This window comes from Typopeltis vanoorti, chromosome 25, assembly GCF_054136105.1.
Source record: "Typopeltis vanoorti isolate ZY-2024b chromosome 25, IOZ_Tvanoo_1.0, whole genome shotgun sequence".
NCBI classification, from domain to species: domain Eukaryota; kingdom Metazoa; phylum Arthropoda; class Arachnida; order Uropygi; family Thelyphonidae; genus Typopeltis; species Typopeltis vanoorti.
The window spans coordinates 78,074,550-78,093,397 of NC_143573.1; the positions used below are offsets into that span (position 1 = coordinate 78,074,550).

The following is an 18,848-nucleotide window of genomic DNA, read 5'->3' on the forward strand; positions in this document are numbered from 1 at the left end:
AATTTAATTGCAGAAATTCGGACTGATTTAAATACATTTGCATTCTAATTTACATAAATTTTTTTGAGTGCATAATTTTAGCCTATGTGGTTTAAAATATTGGGGGCTATAAATTACAGAAACAAAATTTTACAGGAAATAACTACAACAATTGATATTGAAGAAACCAACATCAAAAAATGAATTTTGAAGTGGACTAGTATTTTTAGTGAATGCAAATTTGTTGCTGAAAATTTTCAAATTGAAATACTGTACCTTCCACAAGTTTGTCCACTAAAACACATACATTTAGAAAAGTATTTGTTGATGAAAACGTTCAAGATGGTGATAATTCATGTATTTTACAAAATTCTAGATTTCATTATCGAAAATTTGAAATTGGTGATACAGTGCTGTAAATGAAATATGCAATTCATTTAGATTTTTATGGCATTGCTTAACAGTCGATGACAACAGATTAAAACAGGATGTTAAAAATATAAGTAACAAATATAACTCAATTATTTCCAAAGAAATTGCTGATGAATTGAAACAGTGTTTCCCAACATTTGCATTGCTCTCAGAATATTTTGCACATTACCTGTAACTGTCGTTAAGGCCATAAGGTTGTTCAGTGTATTGGCAAGAATTAAGAATGTATTAAAATCTACTATGTGCCAAAATTGTCTGAATAGTCTAGGTACTATGGATATTGAAACAATGTTAGCCAGACATATTTTGATCATATTATTCAAATGGTTGCAAGTAAAAAAGGTCAGGAAAGCTCTAATATAAATGCAATTATTTGTTATATTGCCAATAGTTTTTTGTAAGAAATAAAGATTAATTGTTGCTATTATATTATTAAAGTTTTGCGTGTGCAATTTTTATTTTTCTAGTCTGATATTGTTTATTAATTTTTTTGGTACTAATAAAACAAAGTATAAATTTAATTGTTTTATTTGTTTATTTTTTTGGGGGGGGGGGAGGAACCTGCTAAAAGCTTTTTCCACAGGCATGGCATCGGCTCTCAATGCTCCTGGTTATAAATTACAAAATTCTGATATGCATGTGAATATACTAACTGAGAAAACTGCAATCGTGAAGAAAGATGTATATATCTGATGGTGCATATCTATTTAACAACAACAAAACAAAAAAACAACTTACTTCATTGCAAAAAAGGCAACCCATGGAAACCTCAAATCATGTGTATCCACAAAAACATTCTGAACAAAAACATTTGGATTGCAACTATGCTGTAAAAGAAAGGTAAGCATAATCATTTCTATAATTTATATTTGTAAATCAATATTTACCATTAAGAGTACACTATTTATATTTATAAATATCAAAATCTCTAAACAATTTATTAATATAGAATGCAAAGTTTAGCTATACAGCCGAAAAGGTGTTACTGCAAGTAAAAATAACATAGCTGGTATGTATAAATAGGATTAAACGTCATGTTAAAAATAAAAATAAAGATAAGGTAGCAACTACTTGCACATAATACAAATAAAACATAAACAAACATAAATACAAAATACAGAGGAAATAAACTGACACACACAAACAAAAAAAAAGTTGAAAGTAAAAGAAAAGATGGAATTTGCAGTTAAATTAAACAATAACTGAATGTAATGAATACATAAAAACCCTGTATGAATTAACTAAATCCATATATTGCTTCAATCACTATTATTGTGTGTGTTGGTGGATTAAGTGTGTGTGTAAATATTATATATTTACACACACACACACACACACACGCACACACACACACACACATGCACACACACACACACACACACACACACACACACACACACACACACACACACACACACACACACACACACACACAAAAAAGTTGAAAGTAAAAGAAAAGATGGAATTTGCAGTTAAATTAAACAATAACTGAATGTAATGAATACATAAAAACCCTATATGAATTAACTAAATCCATATATTGCTTCAATCACTATGTATTTAGTCTAGTAACAAACAGTAAAAGTTTGCAATACAGTACTTCAATTTAAAAAACTTATTCATATCACTTAGCGCAAAAATAGTTAGATTTAATGTGTCCTTATGTGTTTAAAACTTTATATCTGTTCATAACACAAAAACAGTTATATTTATTTATTATATATATATTTTCATATTTATATTTATTTATTATATATATATTTTCATATTTATATTTATTTATTATATATATATATATATATTCGTATAAATTTATATATTTACAGAGAGGTGCTTAAGGGCAAAAGCAGACTAATTGAGAGGAAACCTACAAGTAGCCTTTTAAGAAATCCAGAGGCTTCTGACAATGTCCAATCTTCACGTTCTCATTAAGCACACCATTAGTAAGTATGGAATTGGATGCAGAACAAAGGAGGATTGGCTACCAATTTGGGATTTAGCCAACAGCATCAAATGGAACTAGCAGAAGAACAGAACTGATAAGAATGAGGATGAGTAGTGGAGTGGCTCACAGCTTTATACTAGGACTAATACTGTTTAATTAATATATTTACTTTGTTCGATGATCGTTTCCTCTGTGATCTACACAGCAAACCCCCATCACTGAGTTCAGTGCAAGCGCCGAATGAGCAGCTTCTGGGGTTCCATTGTGAATCAACGAGTTTGTTGCCTCTATGATGAGTGTTGAGATTTCTAATGAAGTCAAAGCTGATTCCCAAGTGGTTCATCTGCACAGGATGAGGTCGAGGCAAACCACTCCTCAGTACAGGGTCAGAACGACATTGGTACCTACGATGTAGCATACCGTAGTGCTCCGTGAGATCGAACACCATGATGCAGTGGAAACCATGGCGATGCCATGTTGAATTTGTTCATCGAGTGCTACCTGGCTGATCCTGCCAGTAGCCATATGCTTGTCTCAAAGATTACGTCATGCATGTCTAAGTACATGCCTAAGCAAGGTGAAACCACGAATGGATTGCTAAATGATTATGGTTCCTTAGAACATACCTTTTTACTTGGATAACTGTGGTAATTCTAGAACTAATACATGCAGCAGAGCTCCAACCTTTGAGGATGAGTGCTTTTATTAGACCAAGACCAATCGAGCTTTGGTCCGAAATTCCTGGTGACTCTGGACAACTTTGAGAAGATTGCACAGTCTCGTACCAGCGATGCATCTTTCAAGTGTCTGCCTTATCAACTGTGGATGGCAGGTTATGCACCTACCAGACCTTGCAAAATAGTCTGTCACAAATGATAATAATTTCATACAGTACTGCTTAATGAAAGACATTGGGTTTTTTCCTAAAGCATAATGCAGATAACATCAGAATCAAACTAAATTTATAAAAAATAAAACAGAAGCTTCTCAAATAAATATTTTGAAAAAAAAAAAAAAGAAAAGAAAAGAAAAGGAAAATAGTCAGACTATCATGAGATCCTAGTGAGTTTACTGAAAAGTTAAACATAACCTGCCATTGTCGTAATTGGTAGCGGGGAATCAGGGTTCGATTCCGGAAAGGTAGTCTGAGAAATGGCTACCACATCCAAGGAAGGCAGCAGGCACACAAATTATTCACTCCGGGCACAGGAAGGCAGTGACCAAAAATAACAATATGGGACTATATTGAGGCCTCATAGTTGGAATGAGTACACTCTAAACCCTTTAACTAGGATCTATTGAAGGGCAAGACGCCGCAGTAATTCCAGCTCCAATAGTGTATATTAAAGTTGTTGTGGTTAAAAAAGTTCATAGTTGGATCTCAGTTCCAGACGGGTGGGTCCGTCATCCAGTGGTTACTGACTGGCCTGAACAATCTAGCCAATTTTCCTCGATTCTCTTCACCAAGTGTCTTGGGTGACCGGCATGTTTAGTTTCAAAAATTAGCATGCTTAAAGCAGGCATAATATGAGAATAATGGTGCATGAAATAGGACCTTGGTTCTATTTTGTTGTTTTTTGGAACATGAGGTAATGATTAAGAGGGACAGACGAGACTAGACACTAGAGGTGAAATTCTTGGACCATCACAAGATGAACTACTGCAAAAACATTTGCCAAGAATGAAAGTCAGAGGTTTGAAGGCGATCAAATACCATCCAAGTTCTAATCATAAACGATGCCAAACAGTGATCCGCATGAGTTCCTCAACTGACTCAGTGGGCAGCTTCTCGGAAACCAAAGTGTTTGGGTTCCAGGGAAAGTATGGTTGCAAAGCTGAAAGTTAAAGGAATTGATGGAAGGGTACCACCAGGAGTGGAGCCTGCAGCTTAATTTGACTCAACATGGCAAAACTTAACAGGCCCAGACACTGAAAGGATTGACAGATTAAGAACAGTTTCTTGATTCAGTGGGTGGTGGTGCAATTTGTCTGGTTAATTCCAACACTGCCGCCTGGTTGGCCAAGTGGCTAAAATATCCGCTCTCCAGCCAAAAGGCTGTCTATAGGTATAGATGTTTGTGATTATCTGTGAAAATATTAGTGGTGGACAGTAGATGATGATGATGGTAGTTGCGGTTTGTTGTAGTTGGTGGATTGAGTGGTGGAGACAGAGAGTTATAGAGTAGGTGCCCTCCCTCAATGAGTCTTTGGACTTCCTGGAGGTGTCATGTAACAATAATAAACAGAAGAATTGGATAAGTACTACCAGATCAACATGATAAGTGTTACAAAAACAAAGAAGCCAAAATACATGAGAGATCTTTCTAAGGAACAAATATATTTGTTGTTGCTTAGATTTAATGGTCAGCAAAAAGGAGTAGCTATAGTATTCAAAACTAAATAGGAGGATAATCTACTTAAATGGCAGGCAATATTAGCCTGTATCCTTCAATGCCTGAAACAGATGCAAGAAAATTATCAATGTTTCTAAAACAGAATTTGAACAGACAAAAAGCAGAAAGCTTGCAGCCTGTCCAAATGGCAGCCATGCCGTTTGGTCTCTCACCAAGGCAATTGGTTTTGCCCTACACTATTCCCACCCCATCATACCCAGATGGCTCAATTACAACATCATCCACAGAAAAAGCTAACCCCCTGGCTTCACACTTGGCTTCTAATGCCCTCCAGTCATTGCAACTGCCCAACATACAATGCCCCTGTATCCTTTTGCCAAAAAGAGGTCATAAACCTCTTGTCTAAATTAGACACAATAAAAGTCTCCCAGTCCTGATGGCATTCCTCCAGTTGTCCTGAAGGTCTGTGCACCAGAACTGACTCCTATCCTATGCTGCCTGTACATACTCTCTTACTCCACTGGTGTATGTATATATATATATATATATAAATATATCCCAAAGCCTGGAAACTGGCCTATATTTAACCCATTCCTAAAAAGGGTGACAAATTGTTGTCATCTAACTACTGCCCTATCTCACTCACTTCAGTCCTATCCAAAGTGATGGAGGAAACCAACTCTCAACTCCTATTCTACCTTGAAGGTACCCAGTTATTTAAGCGACTACCAGTACGGATTCCGTTGATGCCGATCAACAGGAGATCTACTCTCATACATCACCCATTGCCGGACAAATGCTATGGAAAAATTTGGCAAGTCCGAAGTAGCTGCACTTGATATCTCTAAAGCCTTTGACCAGGTCTGGCACAAAAGCTTACTAAGCAAACTCCTATCATTTGGACTGTCTCAGGACTTCTGCAGATGGATTGCCAGCTTTCTGGCTGGACAAACACTATGTGTGATGGTAGATGGCTCCCTATCACCATCCAACTAATGCTGGAGTCCTACAAGGTTCAGTTCTCTCACCGATCCTCTTCAATAAATGGATCTGGCACAAAGGCTTACTAAGCAACTCGGGACTTCTGCAGATGGATTGCCAGCTTCCTGTCTGGACTCACATTTTGGCGTGATGGTGGACAGCTCCCTATCCTCTCACGATTTAACTAATGCTGGGGTCCGACAAGGTTCAGTTCTCTCACAGACCCTCTTCCTTCTATATATCAATGACTTACTTCAGTTGACCTCCAACCCAATACACAGTTTTGCAGATGACAGCACATTTTGTGCTCCTCCTTTTCAGTTTACAAACCCTACTGTACACAACTCACTTGAACCCACATAGCATCAACCACCACTGCCCTTAATTCTGACCTCCAAACCATCCTCCAATGGGGCTCAGATAACCTCGTCAACTTCAACGCTAGTAAAACCCAGTTCTGTCTTATTTCTCACAAAAAAGAACCATTTTCCACCAGCATTATTTTTGATAACACTCAAATTTCCAGACAAGATGAGATTTCTCTTCTCGCAATTACCTTGATATCAAGCCTCTCCTGGCATAAACACATCACAACCATTGCATCCTCAACTTCCAAATAACTAGGTTTTCTCTTTCGCTCAAGACATTACTTCACCTAAAAACAGTTAACCTTATACAAATCACAAATCCGCCCAGCTATCAAATACTGCTCTCACATTTCGAGTGGGGTTCCTAAAAGCTCCCTCAAAATGATTGACTCAATACAGAGGAGAACAATTAGACTGATAAATGACCCATCTCTTACCAACACTCCCCCCCCCCCCCCCCCACTGCAGAGACAAGACATTTGGTCTCTGCAACTTGTGTATTCTATAAATATTTCCATGGGAAATGTTCACCTGAAACGTCATCAATAATTCCCCCACTCTGTACTAAGCCCATTGGAACACGTACAGCTGCCACCCAACAAGTTTCTTTTCCTCCTCCTTCATCCCTGCTACTGCTATGCTGGGGAAGTCTTCCTCCTGACGTATTTCCCAAGGAATACAACATACAGCCTTTTAAATCAAATGTAAACAGGATTCTCCTTTCTCGACCCACTATACCCATATATGGTACTAACGTACTATAGGTTGACAGCTAACCTCTCGTATGTAGCCCCAACATTAAAAAAAATAAAAAAATTAAATTAAAAAAAAAAAAAGTAGTGTGATGTGGAAAAATCTCAGAAAGAAGAGAACTGGATAACTGAATTATTTGTGCCTATGGTCCCAAAGAATATTCTTTTAAGGAAGAAATGGAGGAATTTTTCATGGCATCTGACAGAGAAAGTAGCTGACACAACAGAAAAGGAAAAAGTAGGTACTTATTGGAGACCTAAACAGCAGAGTAAGAAATGATTACCAGATATACAGAAAAGTTTTGGGAAAATCTAAAGATAAGAACAAAGCTAAGAATAATTCATATGAAAAAGCTTAAGTGTCATTGATTATTTATAATATAATAGCAATTCACAGTATACCCAACACTAAGAGAGAAAAAAAATGCATTTATTAAACTTACTAATGTTTCACTGGCTTTCTACCTAGCATCCTCAGAGCACATAGCACTGAACTAAATAACTATGGAAAACAATTCAAATTGTAAATAAAACATAACTAATATACTTACATAGCACCCTCTGTGGACCAGATCACCTTTGGGAAATGGACATTTCCCAAATCTTTGACAAATTAACGTAGCTATACTTGTTGAGGTTTAGAGAGACAGAGTACTTCATAGTTGATGCTGATTTTCCAAAAAAGTCTCTTAGACCTATCGAATGACTTCTATGCAATATTGATGTTTTCCTCCATCTAATCCTATGTGAAGGACTATCCAGAGCATGGCCTGACAATCCTGACTTGACATGATCGCAGATGTAATTTTTGTGTTCTTGAAGGTGGATGTTTAACTGATCTACCAGTCTGTCCAAAGAAGACTAACCTGCACATACAAGGAACCTTATACACGTCAGGATGTGCAAGAGAATGAAATTGGTCTTTGAGAGAATTCATGAATGTAGCTAGCTGAATGAATAGTTACAAATTAGCAGGGATCTTATATTCACAGAGAACTGTGCTATTTTTTCTAATGTACTCTTAATGCATGAGATGGGAATGGTTTTGCTCTGATCTTGTGTGCTGTTGCCAGAGGGATGGGAACACACATATGAAATACATTTAGTATTTCATATACGTGTAGCCATTGGCTAAAAAGGCAATGAAAAGTTCCCAATCTCAGTTTCAAGGGCTGTGACAATTGAACAAATAGCTCTGGCTCGGTGAGTAAGTGTTCTGAGGATGCCATACTGTTGGGAAGGATAGCGATGTGATTGCTTATCTAAATACCTTCCTGTATGAGTAGGTTTTCTATAAATGGAAAAGGATAAGGAGTTATTTCTTTTTCTATGGTGAAGCTTATTTGAGGATGTTGGCTATTAAGATGCAAGAAAAATGTATCCACTGTATCTAGACAATGAGGCCAAATGACAAACACATCACCAACATGGTGCCGCCATATTATTTGTTTAAGTGTAGTTCTGTTGAGTGCTTGGTTTTCAAAATGTTCCATACAGAAGTTAGTTGGGAGAGGGGAACCCATTATAGAGCAGTTCAGCTGTTCATATTTTTTTTTCCCTCTTTTCATAAGAAATAACCTGAATACATGGCAAATCTGAATAATTCAATCATGTTGGGGGGGGGGGTGAAATGTGGCTTAATGAAGGCAAGTCTCTCTCTCTATTAAAGGTACATTAGTGAATAGTGAAGTAATATCAAAATTGACCATGATGTCAGAATCTGTCAAGGTTCAATTTTGTTATTGTTTTAAAGTGTAGAGAACTCTTAACAGATGAAGAAGAGTTGATTGTGAAGGATGGCAGGAAGATTTGGATAAATGTTTGGCCAGTTTGTAGGTAGGGCTGTGAATTTTAGGGACAACGTATCCAGGATAGTTGACATGATAAGGGATTACCATGTCAACTATCCTGGCTTTATGGTAATCTCTTTTAGCCAAGACGTAACTTTTTTTTTTTTTAATTTATACTTTTTTCTATTGTGATTTTGTAGGATTCAAATCTATAATCTTATAATAGAGGAGTCCTTAAGGAGATAACTCACTTTTCTGTTGTAATTTGTTTGGTGCATAATAACAGTTGCATTTACCTTACCTGCTCTTGTTACAATAATTTGTTCCTATATAGCATTTGAAGTACTGATATTTCTTTAGGCAGAATAAATTTCTGCTCAGGATATGGATTAGTTATTACTAACACCATGTTCTAACAATATGTATGCACAAATTTACATGGAGAAAAGATGCAAGAAATAAGAAAAGTCTTATTGATTATGTTATTGTTGCCAGTGATGTCATCATGCTGGTTCTGGACACAAGAGTATACAAAAGATTTGAAATAGAAAGTGATCACCATTTAGTTTTGAGCCAAATAAAATTAGATATCATTGAAATGAAGAATGTGTAAGAAAGAAAAAACATTATTTAGGAAAAATGAAAAGGTAGAGGAAAAGAGGAAAGCATATTGCAAGTTTTTGGGAAGTAAGCCAGTTTGTGCTCTGAGAAAATACAGAAAAAATGTAATGAAGCAAAGCACTGTGTAAAACTAGCTAAACAAAATTCATAAAAAGACTTCAGTATGATCCAGAGGAGATCTGCAAGTTGTCTAACTGTGACATATAGACTACAGACAAGAACAAAGGAATACAAAGGAACATGCAGGTAGCTTTATTATGTCTGTGCATGAATGCTAGGAATATCAGAAACAAAGGGGTAGAGTTTGTTGCCTTGGTCAATATATTGGGACTTCAGATTGTAGGCATTAATGAGACCTGGCTATCAGAAGCAGACACACTAACTGGTATCATGTGGAAAGGGTACAATATTTTTAGGAGAGATAGACACGATAAGACATGAGGGGGGCACGCTCCTAAAAATATCAGATGACTTGAATCCAGTTAGTATTGTGACCTATGATTGTAATACTAGTAACAGTTATTCATATGGCAATGAGTTTGAAGCCATCTAGTGTGAGATGGAGTCTAACAAGATCAAATACATGTTGGGGTGTTGTCACAGACCTGGTGGATTGGCTGCTAGTGAAGAAGAAATGTATCACCAAATAAAGACAATGGGGATGAAACAAATAATCATAATTGGGGATTTTAAGTATCCAAAAATAATTGAGTAGCAGTAAAATAACATGAGAAGAATGAAACTGAATTTATTGAAGGAGGGGGGGGGGGCAAGGGGCCTGGCTCCCCCCCAAAAGAAAAAGGAAAAAACACTAGAAAAATTTCCAAAAATCTTTTCCTAATTAAAATTCATTTTTTTATTTATGTTGTGGCATGCCTTCTATTTCTATACTACTTGTGAATTAGCGGTCAATAAGGTGGGAACACCCTATAGCTCTCGGGAATCACGGCCGATGTGAATGCAAGGCAAATGAAGTAGTGCTCGGGCGGACCGAGCGCTATTTCGTTTGCCTGAGAGCAAGAGGAGATCACGGGTATCATGTATTGGCAATCACGGCAGATGCTTAGTCATAGGTCATATGCAAAAAGTGTGTATTCTCAAATCGTCTACTCAACTCCCCCCCCCCCCCCCCCCAATATGAAATCATGAGTGTGCCACTGGATTGGATTATAAAGTATTAGCGCAGATAAAAGGATGGCTGATTAACATATCAAAAAGTGGTATATGAGGGATGCAAATCTGTAAGATTTAAGGTAACCACTGGTATACTGTAAGGATCAGTTCTTGGTCTAATGTTATTTTGTAGACCTAATCTACATTTTGTAGATCTAACATACAGACTGCATCATTGGTAATCCATACATTAATGATACTGGGAAGGATTTGATTGGTGACATACAGCTATTTGCTGATGATGCAAAGATAGGTAGGGTAATCAGGAATGTGGCTGATATGTAGTACATACAGAATGATTTAAATAGGTAGGCTGGAATTGCGAGCACAGGAAAATGAATGTCAATTGAATGTAAAGTCATGCACACTGGCATGATTAGATATCCAATATGATATTATATTAGTGGGATTATGCTAGAATTTTTGATCAGGCTAAGGATCTCAGAGTGTTGAAGGATAGGAAGTTGAAGTTCAAGGGCTATGTAGTAAAGATTGCAATACAACTCAAAAGATAATTGCAATGCTGAAACGAACTTTGACAGGTAAAGATAAGGATTTCATTTTGCCTCTTTGCAAGGCTTGATAAGACCTCACTTGGATTATTGTTTGAAAGTCTGGTCTCCTGATTTCTGTTGTAATTCTGATATAGTGGTGAGAGTGCAGAGGATAGTGTTAAAAATGATATCAGGACTGTGGAATACTGATTATGAAGACAGATTGAGAATTTGTAGACTGCAAAAACACTAGGAAAGAGGAGAATGAGACTTACAAATTTCTGAAAAAGTCATACAGGATTTCAGTTGATTGAATTTTTCATTTTATGGAGGGTGAGGAAAGGATAAGAGGGCATCCATGGAAGCTGAGAATGAATGCTGCTAAGAAGGGGGAGGGGGTCTAGATTTTTCTCTCATATAGTGATGCATGATTAGAATGGATTGCCATTGGATGCTGTATGTACATGCAGTGTGAATAAATTCAAGAACAAGCATGACAGCTGGTTTGTGCAGTATGTGGCCTTGAGTCCGTGACTCACTGGAGGTCTCTTAATAATGATATCAATAATAAATATTCTGACAATATTCTGGTAGATATTGAAAACAGTCTCTTGGTATAAAGAGTACTGTGAAAGGAATCACATAATAAAGGTAACATGAAAACTGAAGATAAAGATATTTCAGATGTCTGGATTAATTGCTCTGAAAGATTGCTAATTGAAACAAGCAGTGATATCATAGTGTAAGAAAACATGCAAGAGTAATGCAGCAAAAAAAAAAAAGTTCAAAAATCTGATATGCAGAAAGGCAGTTTGAGGAGATGATATTCAACCAGAAATGCTCCAATATAAAGGTATAAATGTTTTTACAGCAGCTATACTACATAATTCAGAAGAATCGGTCGCAGTGTCAAATTCCAGATGCAATCATCTGGAAGTAGATTAGCCATCTATAAAAATGTAAATAGAAAATTACACAGTGTTCCTGGTATGATTTATGCAAGATCACTTGAAAAAAGGTTAAAAAAAAATGTGGAAAGGAAGCAAGGAGAAGAATAAATGGGATTAGGCCAAATAGAGGTTGTCAGGATCAGATTTTCATTCTAAAATGATTGAGAAATCATGAGAATATAACATAGGATCTGCTAAATTTTGAAGGAAAGTAGCATTAAACTTGATATAAAATTCATCATCATCATCATCATCATCAAATTCCTGCCATGTACCCTCAAGGGGTGTACAGGATATGACAGTACTACATGAAAAAATTACATCATTACTAACTTCCTATCTACAATTTTCCTACAAATCAGTCTGTTACTTGTCAAGACTCCTACATTATCAGATCTTATATTTCTATCGTCTAAGGCACTTTGTACCGTATCAATCCACCTATATCTTGGTCTTCCTCTGGGTCGTTTTCCTGCCAACCTGGCAGAGAACACTTGTTTCGCTAATCTTTCCTCTCCCATTCTATTTAAGTGACCATACCATCTGAGATTAGCTCTGCTAACGCATTCCTGGATGCTGACAATGTCAAGTTCTTTCCTAATATCCTCATTTTTAACATGATATTGCCATTGATGCCATCTGTTCACGCCTCTAATCTTTCTCAGGACTCTCATATCTGCGGTCTCTAGTCTTTGGTCAAGTGTTTTACTTCTGACCCAGCTCTCAGATCCATAAGTTAAAATTGGTTTGAACACAGTCTTGTATACAGCTAATTTAGTGTTCCGACTAATTTCTTTCTCATTCCATATGAATTTATTCAATTGACTTCCCACGATACCAGCTTTGCTGATTCTGTTGTCTATTTCTATATTTAGTTTACCATCTTCAGTAAAAATTGTGCCTAAGTAGCTGAAATGTTTTACTTGTTCCACAGGTTCTCCATTCACAACACAGTTGACATTTTCAATGATTCTGCCTATTTTCATTGTCTTTGTCTTTTTATTACTAACCTTCATACCATATCTATTACAACAGCTATTCAATTTAGTCAGAGAATCTTGCAGACTTGTAGCGGATTTATTTAGAAGTATAACATCATCCGCATAAAGCAAAGAACTGACATTAACATCTCCAATTTTGATATCAGGTTTAATACCACATTCCTTCATAATGTGATCCATATAGATAATGAATAACAGAGGGGATAATGTACATCCTTGTCTCACACCAGATTTAACATTAAACCATCTTCCTGTACTTCCTTCAATTCTAACTGCTGACTCACAACTCAAATAAAGACTAAGTATTGCTTGATATAATGCTCCATTGACACCATATAACTGCAGCGTATTGAATAGCTTCTCTCTTGGCACCTTGTCATATGCCTTTTCCAAATCGACAAAACTTAAATACAGATCTTTGTTATATTCCCATGCTTTCTCGACTATTTGTCGTAAAGTGAAGATCTGATCCTGACAGCCTCTATTTGGCCTGAATCCAGCTTGTTCTTCACCAAGCTTTTCTTCCACAATTCTTCTCAACCGTTTCTCAAGTATACTTGCATAGATCTTGCCAGGAACACTCAGTAGGGAAATACCTCTGTAATTCTCACATTCAGTTTTATTTCCCTTTTTATATATGGGTACTATGAGAGCTCTACTCCAATCATTAGGAATTCGTCCCTCTGTCCAGGCTTTCTGAACTATGCAGTGCAGCCACTGTAAGACTCTTATACCACCATACTTCAGCATTTCTGGTCGAATATCATCTACTCCTGCTGCCTTTCCACATTTCAAGCCTTTGATGGCTTTTTCTACTTCAAGTATGGATATGTATTCCTGACTGCATGCCTGGTCAGTGTTTTTTATCACTGTGCTGTCATCACTGCTTGTTTCGTTTAGCAGTTTTTCAAAGTAATTACTCCATACTTCAAGGATATCTTTTTCTCCTGTTTTCATTTCACCTTTATCATCTCTAATTCCTTTTACAGCACTCTTTCCTCCATTCCTAAGCTTCTTCAACAACCTCCAGAATATTTTGCCACCTTCTTGATATTTATTTTCTATATTCTTGCCAAAGTCCTCCCATGACTTTTGTTTAGCTAGTTTTACACACTGTTTAGCTTTCTTACATTTGTCTCTGTATTCTGTAAGAGACAAAGCTGACTTATTTGCCAGGAACTTTTGATATGCTTTCTTCTTTTCCTTCACTGCCTCTTTAACTTCCTGTGTCCACCAGGGAGTTCTGATTTTTTTATCCTTGCACACAACCTCACCACATGCCTCTCTGGCAGAATCAATCAATGTTTCCTTCAGAGTTTGCCACTGAATCTCCAAGGTTTGATTCCTGTTCTCAAACACTTTCATTTTCTTTTCAATAATATTTCTGTATTTTAGTCTACAGTTCACATCTGAGAGCTGCTCAACTTTTATTCGCTTTAAAACTTTCTTACATGTTATTCTTTTCAATATGAAATTCAATTTTATCCTGCTCATGACTAAATAGTGATCACTTCCAATTTCAAATCCTCTGTACACTCTGGTGTCCTGCACCAGGGAGAAAACATCACTATCAACAATAACATAGTCAATGAGACTTTTCTTATTCCTAGCCTCTTCTCTCCATGTGAATTTGTGCACATTTTTATGTTGGAACATGGTGTTAGTAATAACCAGTCCATGTCCTGAGCAGAAATCCAACAGATATTTGCCATTATTATTAGCTTTGCTCTTTTCTCCAAATTTTCCCAAAATATTTTTGTATGTCTCACAATCATTTCCTACTCTGCTATTTAGATCCCCAACAAGGACCAACTTTTCCTTTTTCATTGTGTCAGTTGCTTTTTCTAAAGCCTCAAAAAATTCCTCCACTTCTACCTTAGTAGAACCTTCTGTGGGACCATAGGCACAAATAAGTCTCATTGTCCAGTTCACCATTCTCATATTTGCCCACATTACTCTACTTGAGACTGACTGCCATTCAAGAAGATTAGCCTCGTATTTTGTGTTGAATACTATGGCTACTCCTTCTTTTCCTTGATTGTCATTGCCTGAATATAACATTTTGTATTTATGGCTCAGAAAGATCTCACCAGTTTTGGTCTTTTTTGTTTCAGTCACCCCTATTATGTCGATCTGGTACTTATCTAATTCCTCAGCTAGCTCCATTTCTTTGCCATTCAGGCTTCTTACGTTGATAGTACCGATCTTTAACTCTGGTGATGTTGAGTTGGGGTTTGTTTTCAGATTTGTTCCAGTAGCTGACTTTTCGCTGTTCGCCCTGGTTCCCTGGCGAAAACAACGGGGGCCTTGTTTAACCGGGCGACGCCCCAGCCGGCATGAAATTTTGTCATGTTGTACCATCATTTTTTATTTTGGTTTAACCAATAAGAATACAATTTGGTCGGCTAAATCCCAAATTGCCAGCCCATCCTCGTTCGTTCAGTATCAAAGTAGATACCCAACAGGGTGCACCACGAGAAGGTGAGGATTGGACATTAGGTCAGAAGCCCTGGTCGGTTCTCCGCATTCCTTTAAAGGCTATGTGGAGGTCTCCTCTCAGTTATACAGCTTTGACCCTTAAGCACCCCTGATATAAAATTGGAGATATTAATCCCAGCTCTTTACTTTATGTCGATGATACTATACACGTAAATATAATATACAGTACAAGTCTGCAGAATTCCTTGACTAAACTGAATAACTGTTTCATAAATCATCATCATCATCAAATTCCTGACATGTACCCTCAAGGGGTGTACAGGATATGATAGTACTACATGAAAAATTTACATCATTACTAACTTCCTATCTACAATTTTCCTAAAAATCAGTCTGTTACTTGTCAAGACTCCAACATTATCAGAACTTATATTTCTATCATCTAAGGCACTTTGTAATGTATCAATCCACTCTATCTTGGTCTTCCTCTGAGTCATTTTCCTGCCAACCTGGCACAGAACACTTGTTTTGCTAATCTTTCCTTGCCCATTCTGTTCAAGTAACCATACCACCTGAGATTAGCTCTGCTAGCGCATCCTCGATGCTGACAATGTCAAGTTCTTTTCTAATATCCTCGTTTTTAATGATATTGCCATTGATGCCATCTGTTTACGCCTCTAATCTTTCTCAGGATTCTCATATCTGCAGTCTCTAGTCTTTGATCAACTGTTTTACTTCTGACCCAGCTCTCAGATCCATAAATTAAAACTGGTTTGTATACAGCTAATTTAGTGTTCCGATTAATTTCTCTCTTATTCCATATGTATTTATTCAATTGACTTCCTACCATACCAGCTTTGTTGATTCTGTTGTCTATTTCCATATTTAATTTACCATCTTCACTAAAAATCATGCCTAAGTAACTTAAATGTTTTACTTGTTCCACAGGTTCCCCATTCACAACATAGTTGACATTTTCAACAATTCTACCTATTTTCATTGTCTTTGTCTTTTTTATGCTGATCTTCATACCATATCTATTACAACAGTTATTCAATTTAGTCAGGGAATCTTGCAAGCTTGTAGTAGATTTATTTAGAAGTATAACATCATCCGCATAAAGCAAAGAGCTGACATTAACATCTCCAATTCAGATATCATGTTTAATACCACTTTCCATCATAATGTGATCCATATAGATAATGAATAACACAGGGGATAATGTACATCCTTGTCTCACACCAGATTTAACATTATACCATCTTCCTGTACTTCCTTCAATTCTAAATGCTGACTTACAATTCAAATAAAGACTAAGTATTGCTTGATATAATGCCCTATTGACACCATATAACTGTAGTGTATTGAATAGCTTCTTTCTTGGCACCTTGTCATATGCCTTTTCCAGATCAACAAAACTTAAATAGATCTTTGTTATATTCGCATGCTTTCTCAACTATTTGCCATAAAGTAAAGATCTGATCCTGACAGCCTCTAATTGGCCTGAATCCAGCTTGTTCTTTACCAAGCTTTTCTTCCACAATTCTTCTCAACCGTTTCTCAAGTATACCTGCATAGATCTTGCCAGGAACACTCAGAAGGGAAATACCTCTGTAATTCTCACATTCAGTTTTATTTCCCTTTTTATAAATAGGTACTATGAGAGCTCTACTCCAATCATCAGGTATTTGTCCCTCTGTCCAGGCTTTCTGAACCATGCAGTGCAGCCACTGTAAGACTTTTATACCACCATATTTCAGTATTTCTGGTCGAATATCATCTACTTCTGCTGCCTTTCCACATTTCAAGCCTTTGATGGCTTTTTCCTACTTCAAGTATGGATATGTATTTCCGACTGTATGCCTTTTGAGTGTTTTTTACCACTGTGCTATCACTGGTTGTTTTATTTAGCAATTTTTTGAAGTAATTACTCCATACTTCAAGGATATCTTTCTCTCCCATTTTCATGTCACCTTAATCATCTCTAACTCCTTTTACAGCACTCTTTCCTCTATTTCTAAGCTTCTTCAACAACCTCCAGAATATCTTACCACCTTCTTAATATTTATTTTCTATGTTCTTGCCAAAGTCCTCCCATGACTTTTGTTTAGCTAGTTTTACACAGTGTTTAGCTTTCTTACATTTGTCTCTGTATTCTCTAAGAGCAAAAGCTGACTTATTTTCCAGGATATACTTTCTTCTTTTCCTTCACTGCCTCTTTAACTTCCTGTGTCCATCACGGAGTTCTGATTTTTCTATCCTTGCAGACTACCTCACCACATGCCTCTCTGGCTGAATCAATCAGGGTTTTCTTCAAGGCATGCCACTGAATCTCCAAGGTTTGGTTCCTGTTCTCAAACTCTTTCATTTTTTCTTCAATAATCTTTGTGTATTTTAGTCTACAGTTCACATCTGAGAGCTGCTCAACTTTTATTCGCTTTAAAACTTTCTTATTATTCTTTTCAATATGAAATTCAATTTTATCCTGCTCAAGTCTAAATAGTGATCACTTCCAATTTCAAATCCTCTGTACATGCTGGTGTCCTGCAACAGGGAGAAAACATCACTATTAACAATAACATAATCAATGAGTGCCTCTTCTTTCCATGTGAATTTGTGCACATTTTTATGTTGGAACATGGTGTTAGTAATAACCAGTCCATGTCCTGAGCAGAAATCGAACAGGTATTTGCCATTATTATTAGCTTTGCTCTTTTCTCCAAATTTTCCCAAAATATTTTTGTATAATAAATTAATATTATAATTTTAATATTAATATAATTATAATAATTATATATATATATATATATATATATAATTATAATTATATTAATAATATAATATTAATATAATTTTAATTTTATAATATTAATATAATAATAAATGTTTAATAAATTTAGTATGAAAATCAGCAATCAAAAGACAACAATGAAAACATGCAGAAACACTGAAAAAGTCAGCTGCATCCTTGATGAAAAAAAAAATTATTATTATTATTATTATTATTACATAACACCTCCAGGGATTCCAACGACTCATCAAGGGAGGGTACCTGCACTAAAGCTCTCCATCTTCACCAGCTGCAACTACCTTCATCATCCACACCAACGCCATCTACTGCTGACCACCACTACTAGTATTTTCACAAATAAACATCCATGCCCAAGGCAGGATTTGAACCCACAGCCTTTTTGCTGGAGAGCAGATATGTTAACCACTTGGCCAACCAGGCTGGCAAAAATTCACAGTACAAATAAAACATTTACACTATTTATTTAAGCACAAATTTTAATGAAGATGGCAAATTAAATTTGGAAATAAACAGAAGCAGAGCTGGTCTGGTAGGAAGTCAAATTAATAAATTTGTATGGAATAAGTGAAAAATTAGTCAAACCACTAAACTACTATACAAGACAGCGTTAAAACCAATTTTAACATATGGGTCTGAAAGCTGGGTTAGAAATAAAACACTTGATCAAAGATCAGAGACCAAAGATATGAGAGTTCGGAGAAAGATTTGGGAAGTGAATAGATGGTATCAAAGGTTAGCAAATTAAGTGTTTTATGTC

At 36.3% G+C, this 18,848-nt stretch overlaps 1 protein-coding gene and 1 pseudogene across 1 annotated transcript in view; one reads left to right on the forward strand and one right to left on the reverse strand.

The window, feature by feature from the left end:
* egg (SET domain bifurcated histone lysine methyltransferase eggless) overlaps positions 1 to 18,848 on the reverse strand; it is a 625,200-nt gene that overhangs the window by 19,602 nt on the left and 586,750 nt on the right. The window contains exon 27 of the mRNA XM_090414562.1: positions 1,150 to 1,238. Within this exon, the coding sequence (XP_090270688.1) occupies positions 1,150 to 1,238 (89 nt within the window). The remainder of the gene's footprint in view (positions 1 to 1,149; positions 1,239 to 18,848) is intronic.
* Positions 2,858 to 4,171, forward strand: LOC150092872 (small subunit ribosomal RNA; annotated as a pseudogene).